General features: G+C 40.1%; 1 protein-coding gene across 4 annotated transcripts; it reads left to right on the top strand.

The window, feature by feature from the left end:
- The first annotated feature begins 1,272 nt into the window (after positions 1-1,272).
- Positions 1,273-12,140, top strand: LOC109484792 (putative pyridoxal-dependent decarboxylase domain-containing protein 2). 4 transcript variants are annotated; one of them, XM_019788176.1, is made up of 25 exons: positions 1,273-1,412; positions 2,410-2,486; positions 2,694-2,762; positions 3,153-3,227; positions 3,588-3,743; positions 4,415-4,604; positions 4,895-4,963; positions 5,090-5,168; positions 5,413-5,497; positions 5,649-5,697; positions 5,935-6,006; positions 6,247-6,276; positions 6,446-6,571; positions 6,773-6,823; positions 6,963-7,046; positions 7,477-7,540; positions 7,844-7,944; positions 8,234-8,398; positions 8,544-8,656; positions 8,871-9,120; positions 9,473-9,565; positions 9,864-9,975; positions 10,200-10,524; positions 11,000-11,032; positions 11,634-11,732. In XM_019788176.1, the coding sequence occupies exons 1-24, from the start codon at positions 1,314-1,316 to the stop codon at positions 11,007-11,009; spliced, it is 2,544 nt and encodes an 847-aa protein (XP_019643735.1). In that variant the 5' UTR covers positions 1,273-1,313; the 3' UTR covers positions 11,010-11,032; positions 11,634-11,732. The 4 variants fall into 4 exon arrangements, with proteins under 4 accessions (XP_019643735.1, XP_019643719.1, XP_019643729.1 ...); XM_019788160.1 differs by lacking the exon at positions 11,000-11,032 and having other exon boundaries at positions 11,634-12,140; XM_019788170.1 differs by lacking the exons at positions 6,963-7,046; positions 11,000-11,032 and having other exon boundaries at positions 11,634-12,140.
- Positions 12,141-12,146: the final 6 nt, after the last annotated feature.

Below are 12,146 nucleotides of genomic sequence, written 5' to 3' on the forward strand. Positions count from 1 at the left end.
AATAGTTGTATGTTTTTGTGTGTGAGTCGTGTTATATATTTCATATGCTAAAATCTGCATGGAAGATATCCAAGGGCACGTATCACAATAATGGAATAATGGATCGCAGACGGGTTGTAAATTTAGTAAAATACATAAAGAAATCAATTGTTCTTACAGGCACCAATAAGGAGATGTAAATTATTGTTTTGTCAGTTGTTTGATATTTGAATTAAAAGCTAGTGTGCATCGGTCTAGTTTTATGAAGTGTATCTTACTATTATAAAACTATTATGAATGCTTGTATGTGAACGAGGAGGTCTAAAATGATGTGAATTAATAAGCCGTCGCTCTGAGTTAGAATATCCTATTCTTACTACTCTACTGTCCCGTCGACAGTAATGACGTAAGTGTTGTGTTGTGACTCCGTCAATACTGTAGTCATAATTCCACTTTGAAGTGCAGACCTTGTCTTTTATGTTGGTTCCAATTGCAAGTTACCAACAGTTATGAATTAAAGGTTTGTTACTAAGATGTTTACGTGTTACCGTTTGTCATGATCTTCTAATATTTGTTTCTTTACTATTATAGAGAAGCACTCTATGTTGCAAGTATTCAATAGTATGGACTATTAAGGTCTTATCTATCCTGCCTTTCTCGCTGACCCCCTGGCTAATGACGTGATCAGATCATTATCCGTCAGTGACTTGTCTGACCTAGTGATTAAAATCGTCGCCTGGCCTGGAGGAACAATTATGTCTTCTTCTTCTTCCCTTCAACGCCCACAATTATGTGTCCATTACTGCAATTAACTGAATGAAATACAGCCTTGAAAAAAAAAGGTCGGTGGAGCTCGAGTTTGGCTCTACAATGCATTTCAACACGGTAGGAAAACAGAAGTATCCTGTAACTCAATACTCTGGAAAGGTCAGATATCGATATTCATGAAAACTATGTTCTCGACTGGCAGCACAGTTTCTGCACTTAGTAGAACCCGTCTCTGGCCACCCTCCTGTTCAATAGACCCTTCCAAGAAAGCGAGGCCACCTCCTAAACAATATTGGGCTATATGCAGGAGTTGCCACAATGCAGCTTTTGTACAACACTACTATTGTAGTACTAACGCTCATACTACATGGTCTGAAATCAATGTTTTTTGTGTGTGTGATAATATATTGAAGTAGTTAACCACCACTGACAAACTCCATAAAGTTCCAAAGAAGTAAATCTTGAGTGGTGCAAGGACGGTAGCCACGCCCCCCGAGGACAGGTGTAACCAGTTGTTTATGGTGATGACGTCACCAGTGAACTTTCTGCCAGCGTGTACAACCAACATGGCGGCCAGTATAGCAGTCGGAGAATCAGCGCCTTCTCCCACCAAGAAATCAGCCGCAGAAAAACCACCGTCCAGTCTAGAGGAGGGCTTTCACAAGGTAAGAACGACTGGACGTAAGGGTATCTCTCTGGACGCATGTTTACTTTCGCTAGAGATGATAGGGTAATTATTGTTGACGTTGTCTGAAGCCGGTGAACGCCCCCCTCCCCTCATAGAACGTTCTTTTCCTTTGGCTTTTGGATATAATTTTGCACCTTATCGCGGAAGACATGCTCTAAATGTGGGATATACACGTCACTGATGGTACTGGAATCGTATATGAGGGTAGAAATTCAATTTCAGGGGATTCTCATCGAAAGACTGACTTGTAGGCAAAAATATATCCAAAATTTATATTCGTTTCATATCCATCTCTCCTGTTGATCTGGTATGTAATGATTTGGTTCCTCGAGTTGATCTATTGGTTTCGTCACCAATATGGGAGCCTTGTGTGAAAAATCACTTCGTTGGCATTATCTGGTCACATGAATATTATTGATTATTTGAAAGACCAAACATCAAATCTGCACCATGTTCGATCTGGATGTTGACAAGGTTGTTGACATAATTTGTCTGAAATTGAAAATTGGCAAAGAGACTCAGTGACTCATGACCAGTTGCGTCCCTGACATTGAGTTCAGACTTGCTTGATTTCTGAGAGAGATGACCTCATACTTTGGCATGTTTCTGAGCAAGCACTGATTTCCAAGCACTGATAGCTGTATATGTGTTGATGGAGAGTGACTGGAGGTTTGGCTTGTATAGGAGCCTGGGTAGACAACTACTTTCCTCGTTGTTAGTAGGACTTCTACATTCAAAAGGAATTGGGGGGGGGGGGATTAGATAAGGGTATGTTTAAAAAAAATAATCAAATGTCACAGGTAACCGTTAGGTGGTAAGCTAAAGGACATGTAGTGTAATGTAAAGTACAGTCAGTGACAAATAGTGAAACCTCAGATCGGTTGTTGGAAAGGCATTGATTGTAGGAGGAACTTGCAGTGATATGGGACAATGTCACACATGTCCATCTCACAACCTTGCATGGATGTTTTCAGATGATTGTTGACCCGGCGCTGAACGAGGTGAGCCAGCAGCTGGACAGTGCCATGAAGATACTGGATGACTATAATGAGTGAGTAACTGAATACACATCAATGGACAATCTACTCTATGATTTATCATAGCATAATGGTCCTAGCTAAAGAGACCTCATATTTCACATTTTAATTTGAGGTGATACATGTACACTATCAGTATCTATGTACGGTTGGTTGGAAATTTCAACCATAGAATTGGTCTGTGATATAGTGCATTTCACAATTGCCTTTCATTATTTTAGTACATTAAAGAAAGAGAGGGAAGAACGACTAGCTACAAGAAGAGACATCCCTGGCCCTCTGCAGGGAAGGTAGGAAATTACTGGACTGTGCGTCCAAGTTAACGTCCACAGTCTTTCAATTGATTTTACCATTAGCAAGCTATATGTGACCTCACATCCGTATTTGTGCCTTAGTTGTTCAGCATGCAAACTCTAAAGTGTTTACATGCACACATTAATGTCCTGCTTTGTACGTCAAGTTCCTGCCCAGCATTATTGATTTTTTTTAGTGTGAGGGAATGGTGTGTGGCATGTATCTCTTCCTTTCATTTTATGGATGTCAGTTGTCATCATCGATGATGCTGATGATGAGTTGTCATTGGGAGTACCTGTACCATTACAAGTATTTCTCAGGAAATCTTACTCATCAGCCATACGCTAAGGACTTTGTTAAACTGAACAATAATCATTGTTTTGCAGTGGACAGGACATGTCTGTTATTCTGCAACACATGCAGGATGTCATACATGGAACAGAGGACGAGATTCAGCAGAGGTAGGTTGGAAATCACACTGCTCAAGAGGCCAATTATAAAGATTGGTTTCATTCATGTAAAGCAGAGATTTCTCCATTTTTGGTTAGAAATCATCTAGTTTGAACGTATCAGTTAGAAGAGAGATCTTGCACTCTAACACAGACAAGATTACTCCTTTCGTCTGGGCCACATCCTGATGCCATAGGCCCATTTTACATTCCCCTTTCTCTTATTTAACATTTGATTAGGATTCAAACCAGGCAAAGTCCCAAATGGACATTACAACTTATAAAAAAAAAGGGAAGGCCAATTTTCCCCTAAGGGGGTTAATTAGAACTCTAATTACCATTTAACTGTGATGATGATTGCTCTCCCCCCAGCCCAGTGTTTACCCCCAGTATTGACAGTACCGCTAAGCTGGCGCTCCTGGGCCACAGTCTGGCTGCCTACGCCACCCTGCTGCCGCCTGACCGGCTCAGGCGCTTCACCACCAGGATCATCTCTGACACCACCCTGTGGCTGTCCAGGCTCTTCAGGTCAGACACAGTGATATATAGAAGAGTATGTAGTATAGAATAAAACAGCTCTAAAAGGACTCAAAGGTCCAATCAATGTAAAATGACATGTACTACTGGTATATAGAAGCTAAATTAACAAGATGTAACAAAAATTTGAAGACTGAATTTCTTCCATCAATGATAATGTTTTAGTGTTCTAGCACTTGCCCACATTTGAGATACCAGTCAAACATTATTCTAGGTTTGCCTGCTTATTCTAGTTTTAGTGTTCATATCATTATATCATGGTCACCATCATTATGCCTGGGGTCAACTAGCTTGTTCTGTGATCTTTTTCTGTCTTGTCTGGTGACTTCTGCCATCAATCTTATCTTTGCAGAAATCCTGGCGGGTTGGAACATTTCTGTTTTTCTGTCCCTTGCTTATCCACCTTTGCTCAGTTTTGTATAGAGATGTTTTCATCCTACAACTGTGTTCCTGCTGTCTTTGTATTGTTGTCAAAACAAATTTGGTGCATGAGTGAGTACAACAAGAGAATTGAGGCATGTAGATGTATAATGTAGTAGATTATTTTATGCACCATTCCAAAACATTTAATTTTGCAGTTGTAATTTTATCTCTAGCATGTCCATGTCTTATTTTATTCCCATTCCATGCATCCCAAATTTATTTCCCCTTATTTGACACAGATTTGAGAACGGGTCTGCGTACTACAATGAGGACGACAGGGAAGGGTTGATAAAAGTGTGCCGGCTTGTTCTACATTCCAAGTATCCCAAGTTTGCAGCAGAAGGCTTTAATGCACTGTACCCCAAACCTCCTGTAGTGTACATCAGTGCTGCCTCCAGGCCTGGCCTGGGACAGTACATCTGCAGTCAGGTAAGGGGAGCTATTTCATCAGATATTTGCTCTAGAAATCTTTCACAGGCATGGAGTACCGGTAGAACCATTCTGAATATAAAGTAGGCATGAGAACAAGTTTAAAGAGAATTACAATATCTTTAGAGATTAACGGACAAGAATTTGTACATTTGGAACTGTATTTCTTCCTCTTCTCACTGGTGTCAAGATTTTCATATTATTACTCGTATACATAAGTGTCATGATACCTTGATGTGTATTTGATGATATAGAATCAATAGAATTAACTTTTCCTTGTTTGTTTCCAGTTGGGCCTGCCCATGTCCAGCTTGTGTACTGTTCCCTGCAATACTGTCTTTGGATCTGTCCATACAATGGTGAGTTGTACAGGAGTGATTTTGTTATAAGTTTTACAAACATAATGAAGTTGCCTAGCTGCAGTCTTTGCAGAGTCTCTCCTTAAATCTTACAGGTGGAAAATGTTTGTTCCATTTTAATTCCAGGATGTGGCATCCTTTGAGAGGCTTGTGAAGGATGACATCAACTCTTCCAAACTTCCAGTCTTACTTGTTGCCAACGCAGGTACCTTAAGAACTATCACATACATGTATATGCATAGTTGACATAGTTGATTGCACATGCCTGATGACTTCCTCTCTATGAAATGTCCTGCCTGTGTGTAGGTGCCTTGAAGTCCTTTCCTTCCCCTATTGATTTCTATCCGTTGGGATATCAATGCATTCCTTTCTGTTATTGTTATTAAAGCTTTGTTCTTTAATTTTTTTATATACTAGTAGTTTGACATAATGTTATGTGTGTGTATCAGGTACCCCTGTAGCTGGTCACACAGACAACCTGACCAGACTACTGGAGATCTGCAAGGCCAATGCCATCTGGCTACACGTGGAGGGGTAGGTTATCTTCTTGACTTTAGGTCTTAGCAATAGTCTTTTAATTAGGCAAGTAAATGGGGCTACTTTATACAGTATATCTATAGCATCATGGATGACCCATGTAGAGTCAATAACAATAATCTCCGTCCATTCTTACCTTTGTTTCTAGGGTAAACTTGGCCACCTTGTCACTAACTGTTGTTCCAGATTCTGTGCTGGTAAGTGTTCTTATTGTCTCGTTTCATGTTGAATTGCTCTCTTTCAATAGTACTGGTAATATTGATATTACTGTACTTTGTGGAAACCCAGTACTAAGAAGAGTTGTAGGTAAAAAGAGTGATAAGGTACAAACTTTACCTTCCCAACCACTATGGTGAAGGGATTGCACTTGCCATATGATATATGTGTGCTCCCTGACATTATGAGTTTAACATAATGTGTTTTTGTTCATATAGCCTGCTGTGAAGTGTGACAGCATGACAGTGACACCAGGAGTGTGGCTAGGTCTGCCGTGCACCCCTGCTGTGGTATCCTTTACAACCACACTCACCATGCAAAACTGACCTGCTATTGTAGCATGTGTAATAGCAACAATTTGATTACAGATCTTAGTATTGCTTTAGGTTGAAGTTTGAGTTTGTTGCCCTAAAATTCAGTAGCATTCTTAGACTAATGTTTGTAATGTTTGTAATGTTTATAGATACATGGCCAAATACCAACATGCCTTCAAAATCACATTAGTTTATACCTTGACACATTTGTACCAGACATTGTACAGGACTGCAGATCCAGCCATGGTAAGTGTCATATGCTTGTAAAGATCCTGGAAGTTAGATGTTCTAAAAAGCTTTTAAGTTGATTTTTGGGGAAATTATACACTGGTAATGTCATCCAACCTTGTAAATTAAGGTTTAGCTTAGGTTTTAGAGTGTCATATGTGTAAAAACACCTTTGTTTCCCACCAAGGCTTTGGCTGCTGGTCTGAGTAACTCCCAGTCCCTGGAGCGAGTGCGCGCCCTTCCCCTCTGGCTCTGTCTGCAGAGTGTTGGACACCAGGGCATTGTCAAGAAGATCAAACATGCTGCAGATTTGGTAATTATATCAACTCTTCTTGCTGCTTTCTTAAATAGTTTGTAATGGACACTCTGTACACATATTGTCACTTCAGCCTAAATACTAGTATATCAAGCAAGATGTATCACAGAAATATGTTTTCAACATGTTGTCCACACTTGTAAATGACTATGTCATTATGAAATCAAAGCTTAAACTGTTCACTGTCTCTCCCTTTAGAGTTTACAACTGTCAGAAAAGCTGGACACAATTGCCACACTGAAGAAGTCGGTAAGTATCTGTAATCATTTGTAAGTTGTAACCCCAGACTGTCTAATTTCTGTTGCGTATTTGTGGGTGTGACTGGTGATTTTGGATGTCTCCACATGCCATGGGATGACCCTTGAGCCATAATATGTCCTACTTCTAGGAAAAGAAGAAAACGCAGCAGTCCAATACATTTGAGGTTAAAGGGTCGGTGAAGGAACTCCTAGTCAAGACCTTACTTTACCTTGTAAGTGTGTGGAGTGTGGACCTTAACTAAAGTCTTAACTGTGTTTTTCCCTAACCACCTGTGTAGACCAGCAGAACCAACACCAGTACTAGTACTAGTTGTAGGGAGACAGAGTAGTGGATCCATGTTTTCCTCACTTCTCTTCAGTAACTTCACACACATTCACATTCACATGTTTTGCACACCCCATCCTATTCCAGCCTTATCCCACCATGTAGATGCTAGTACTTGTACTAGTAGTACTACTGTAGGGAAACTCTTCCCACTCCTTTAGATTGAATTTTCAGCACAGTCTTGCCTCATGTAGATGTCTCTTACCTTTCATACCATTGTAGATAAGTAATCTTTCCTTGAACCCCTCTATGATCAGTGTATTGTTCTTGTAGTATTTTGCTTCTGATTAATTTTCAGCCTGTTTGTTTCTCCTCAGACCCAGTTTGATATTCCATCACCTGTAGTCATATTCAGATATGCAGAGAGCAGAGAAAAACCAGGTTAGTGTCTCATGTTCCTCTTCTTTGGTCAAAGTAGTCCAAGATTATCATTACCAGCAGATCATGCGGGACATATTGACATTGTAGTTTTCAACATCATCATTCTGTATCTTGAATGGGCACTAGACTACATGTTGTTGTGTACCAAACTGTGCATTTATATATACAGTTACTGTACAACAGTTACAAATGTTATTCTAAAAGAATATCACAGAAGACCAGAAAGAAACCTATAGCATTGTTATGTGTTACAACTGTTGAAACGATTTGTTCGTAAAAGTTTGATGGCATATTTTTGTCCAGGGGAAGAGGTGGCACCATATGCCGTTGCCAAACTGGATGATGACTCTAAGGAGTTGGATAAAGAGAAACACAGGCTGCTGTATAACACACTTAACAGATGGGTGAGTTGTTAATGGGATGTCTTTGTCTGTTCACTTTCATTTTGTCGGGACATATTGTTGTCCTTTTATAGACTTTCTTCAATTTGAATGCCTATAAGAGAGAATGACTGTAAAAGACAACCAAACAATCAGCTGATCTCAGGCAGAATGACATGTATACTAAGAAGACTGCTGTCTCCTGTTGACAAAGCTACTAGTACTTGCTCCTACATTGCTTTTACTTTCTGTGTACTTCCTACACTACAAATATTTGTTGACTTACTGGATGTATGTTCTTCCATCCGTCCAGCTGGGAGAGCGGTTGTCCAAGGATGTTCCCCAGCTCCAGCTGGACATAGTCGAGGTTGAACCTGAGGGTGTGTGTCTGAGGTTCAACCCTCTGCTCACAGCTGCCACCAGGGGAACACAGAGGGAACATGTGGACAGGCTGGTGGAATGTCTGGAGGAGCACACTGTACGTGGCACCATTGCATTTTTTTTACACAAGCAAGAATTTCAACAAGTAAAACTCATCCACTACCTTTGAAAAAAAAAGTGTTTTCTTTTATACATTTATCATGATGTCCTGACTGTTGCTCCCATGAACTTTGTGGTTGCAGGCTGTTCTGGACTGCACAGTTGACCAAAGAGAAGTATTCCAAGCTGCTGTAGAGGACCACCCCAACCTTTTGTCCATTGACGATGCCACCTGGCCAGGAGTTGGGGTACTGCAGTAAGTAAAAAAGACTGTCCAGGAAGCTATGTATTGGGAGAAACTGGGGGCTCATTGAAGCAGTGATATGGTAAACAAAACTGCACAGTGAAACTTGACAATGCAGATCGATTACATATGTACATGTGTATTGAGTTTACAAAAATTGTTTTACATGTAAGTTGAAGGCATCAAGATTCTTTTCTATACACAATTTTTTACTTCACAATCACAGATACATTCCTGAGTACTGGGGTCATCATTCACTGGAGAACCTGACAGAGGAAACCAAAACTGAAATGGACAAACTCAATGCTGACATAGTCCACAAGCTTTCAGACAAAGAGGACATCAGGTTCCAGAAGAGCACTGCTCCTAACGGGAGGACGTGTGTGTGCGTGGGACTTGTGTCGGATGATGTGAGTGTGGAGGAACTGGTGCAGGAGGTGTACGCCACAGGAAAGGAGCTAGAGGACTCCTCCAGGGTAAGATAGAGATCATCAATTTTTAGCTGTGAGCAATAGAAAAACTGACTGTGATAATCTTTATAAACCTTAATAAATCTCCTAGTGCCATATTGTCCAAAGTTGTATTGTATTTTTTATTTAGAAAGTTAGGATTGTAAAGGATAAGCGTCTTGCTTTAAATCAGCAAAAGCCTAGAATGGAATACTTAGCATTCACATAGTTGAAAGAAAGAAATTTTTTACAGCCACTGTCATCTTACAGTACCTGGGATATGCCACAGTTTGCTTGAATACAAAAGAGGATTTGTCTGGTATCACACAGCAGGACAGGATTATGTATGTACTAAAGTAAGCTGTATGTCTGTTGTCAGTTCCTGGAGAGAATGGCAGACATGGTGAGGAAGGGCATCGAGCAGGCAGAACAGGAACTGCAGAAGGCTAACGAGGAGAAAATCATGGAAGAGGTAGGATGAACTCCATGTGTGAAGTCAACAAGATCTGCTCTTATCTTAATTGCAGGTTCATGAAATCAAGGCATCTCATACATATCAGAGCTGCCAATCAGAGACAAAATTTGTTGAAGTCTGCATGTGTTGGGAAGACTTGGGCTTGTCACAAGATGACTACCGTGTATTAACTTCTTAAATTTGTTGATCTTCATAGAGGTTATCTTTGCTATGTACAAGTGTTAAAAATCAGTATCTTTCTCTATTAAACTTCTTGAGTTTTGATAACAGCCTGTCCATTCCTGTCTTTTACCAGGGTGTGATCAGACAGATCCCCATTGTTGGGTCTGTGTGGAACTGGCTGTCTCCTATCCAGGCCAAGACTCCTGGAGGCAACGTTAAGGGCACCACCTTTAACCTCTCTTCAGGTCAGTATAGAACAGGAAAACTCTTATATGGGTGACCTGGTTTGAACTACATGTATTCATACTCTGCAAGTCTGTGCTCTTTAAAATTTTTACACCAATCTTTGATAAACAGGTATTTCTACATTTACAGAAGTGTAAATTAGTACTAGTATACCATTTGCTTGTTCAGTGATATGACCATGAGTGACGAAAAGAACAATAAGAAAGTGTTAATCCTTGTGCAGGTTCTGTGGAAAGCACTGAGACCACTTACAAGTACAAGATGCAGATTCAGGGAGGAAGTCCCAACAGTTCTCCACTGAGCACTCCAGTATCCACTCCAACCAAAACATCTCCTAGTATGAAACTGGTGCTGCCTTCACCAACCAAACCTGAGGGGTCCCCCGGGAACAAGACAGATGACCAGATGGAAGATGAGGCTGCTGAGGAAGAGGAGGAGGAAGAAGAGGAAACTAAGGAGGGAGAAGATGAGAAGGAATTGGATGAGGAAGAAGGAGATGAGGAGGAAGGAACAGAAAATGGAGATACACAAGCCCAGGAGGATGATGGGTAGGAAATTCCTCAAGCACACAAAGGAGGAAATGATACTACAGTTGTGTGTGACTTACAAAGTTCATAATATTGCACTTACGATGAGACTTACATATCTTCTATGTGCCTTCCCTTCATTCATTTGAATCTCCTCTCCCACTTGAATCTCCTATCTTTGTGGACCATTTATATTCTTTGCTGTCCTCTGTCCTACATTTTTGTTCTATTGCAGGTCTGGTTTGATAACAGCAGGGCTTGGGCATCTCTGGCACATACTGTATGCTTTGTCTTCTCATTAATTTTGTACCAGTTCTATGTGTATCTTTTCTCCTTTCAAGCTCATTATCTTTTATCCAAGCTGGAGGATGATTTTAAGTTTGATATTTTTTTGTTTCATTTTGGTTGGTTGATTGTTTTTAAGAGCAGGTGCAGGGACTGTTCTTGTCTTAAGTCTCAACTTCGACATTGAAAAGCATTGTCTTTTTCCTACTAGGTCATCCTAGGGGCTGGTAGAGGACCTGTTCAGGTACAGGCATTTGGTGACTTGATGCCTTGCCCTGCTAACACTACAGCCGCTTATGATAAAATAACCATCTGCCACTTGCTTTTCTTTCTGTTCTTAAGTTTAAGAGAGAAAACACATGTACTAAAGGCCAAACTAAAAGCACACAAGAATGTAAAAATTGCCCACACTGCATGCATGGATCAGAGAAGCTATGTGTAGCAGTTGTTTGTTTCTGTGTACACAACTACTTGTGCTAACTTCTTAATGTATGGATATACTTCTTGTATACATTACATATGCTTTTAATACTAAATGACAGATCTGGCCTTCTTGTACATTTTGAGCACATAACAGCCACCACCTGCTTTGGTTTTTTTGTGAATTTGACACAATTGTACCAGCTTGCTTGCTTGTTGAAGAGCTGCTCCAACAATTTGGTTTGTCCATGATTTTACAAAGTATTTGATAGCAACCAATTGGTATTGCAAGTTTTACTAAGCAGTTAATTGTTGTCAAATATTAATCCTTATGCAGGAGATCCAACAAGTATGGATCTTGAAAGACAACATACACACATACATTTTTTATTGGTGAACCTAATAGATTTACTTAATTTTTCTAGGAATGACCAGACTCGTGCCTCAGAAGATTCTATACAGCAAACTGAGGGGGAAGTTGGTGACTCTGTCCCAGAGGAGACACCCAGTAGTGAGGAAAAGGACTCAAACACAGAAGCTGAGACTCAGGATCCTGTAGACACTTCAAACACTGATGGAAATGTAGTGGAAACTGAGGAGAGTAATAGTTAGGGGAAGACAGTAAGGTGGAGGTAGTCAAGAGGACAGGCAGTTTGACAGCAAAGTTGTATATTTTTTATGCATAATGACATTATGGTATAATTCTACTTATATGCATAAGTATACATTCAATTTGAATTGTAAGAGATTGGGCTAGCTGTATGCATGCTTGCCTTTCTATCATTAAGTCTGACTTTATGATATTTATTATTATTGGTATTTAATTTGTCATCCTCCCACCATTATTAATTGAAAAGGTGTACGTAAAATCATAGCCTTAAGAGTATTAAAGTCTATTATTTGTTGCTTAGCTGCTACTGAGGGAACTTGCCATTTTG

The sequence above is a fragment of the Branchiostoma belcheri genome, unplaced genomic scaffold (genome assembly GCF_001625305.1).
Source record: "Branchiostoma belcheri isolate BF01 breed outbred unplaced genomic scaffold, Haploidv18h27 scaffold11, whole genome shotgun sequence".
In the NCBI taxonomy this organism is placed as follows: Eukaryota; Metazoa; Chordata; class Leptocardii; order Amphioxiformes; family Branchiostomatidae; genus Branchiostoma; species Branchiostoma belcheri.

What these genes read in the sequence shown, in the direction of transcription:
- LOC109484792 (XM_019788160.1), top strand. Translation starts at nt 1,314, where the DNA reads ATGGCGGCCAGTATAGCAGTCGGAGAATCAGCGCCTTCTCCCACCAAG. An exon ending in CCTGGCCCTCTGCAGGGAAG is followed by an intron (nt 2,763 to 3,152) that starts GTAGGAAATTAC and finishes ATTGTTTTGCAG; the next exon opens with TGGACAGGACATGTCTGTTA. An exon ending in TTGTTCCAGATTCTGTGCTG is followed by an intron (nt 5,698 to 5,934) that starts GTAAGTGTTCTT and finishes TTGTTCATATAG; the next exon opens with CCTGCTGTGAAGTGTGACAG.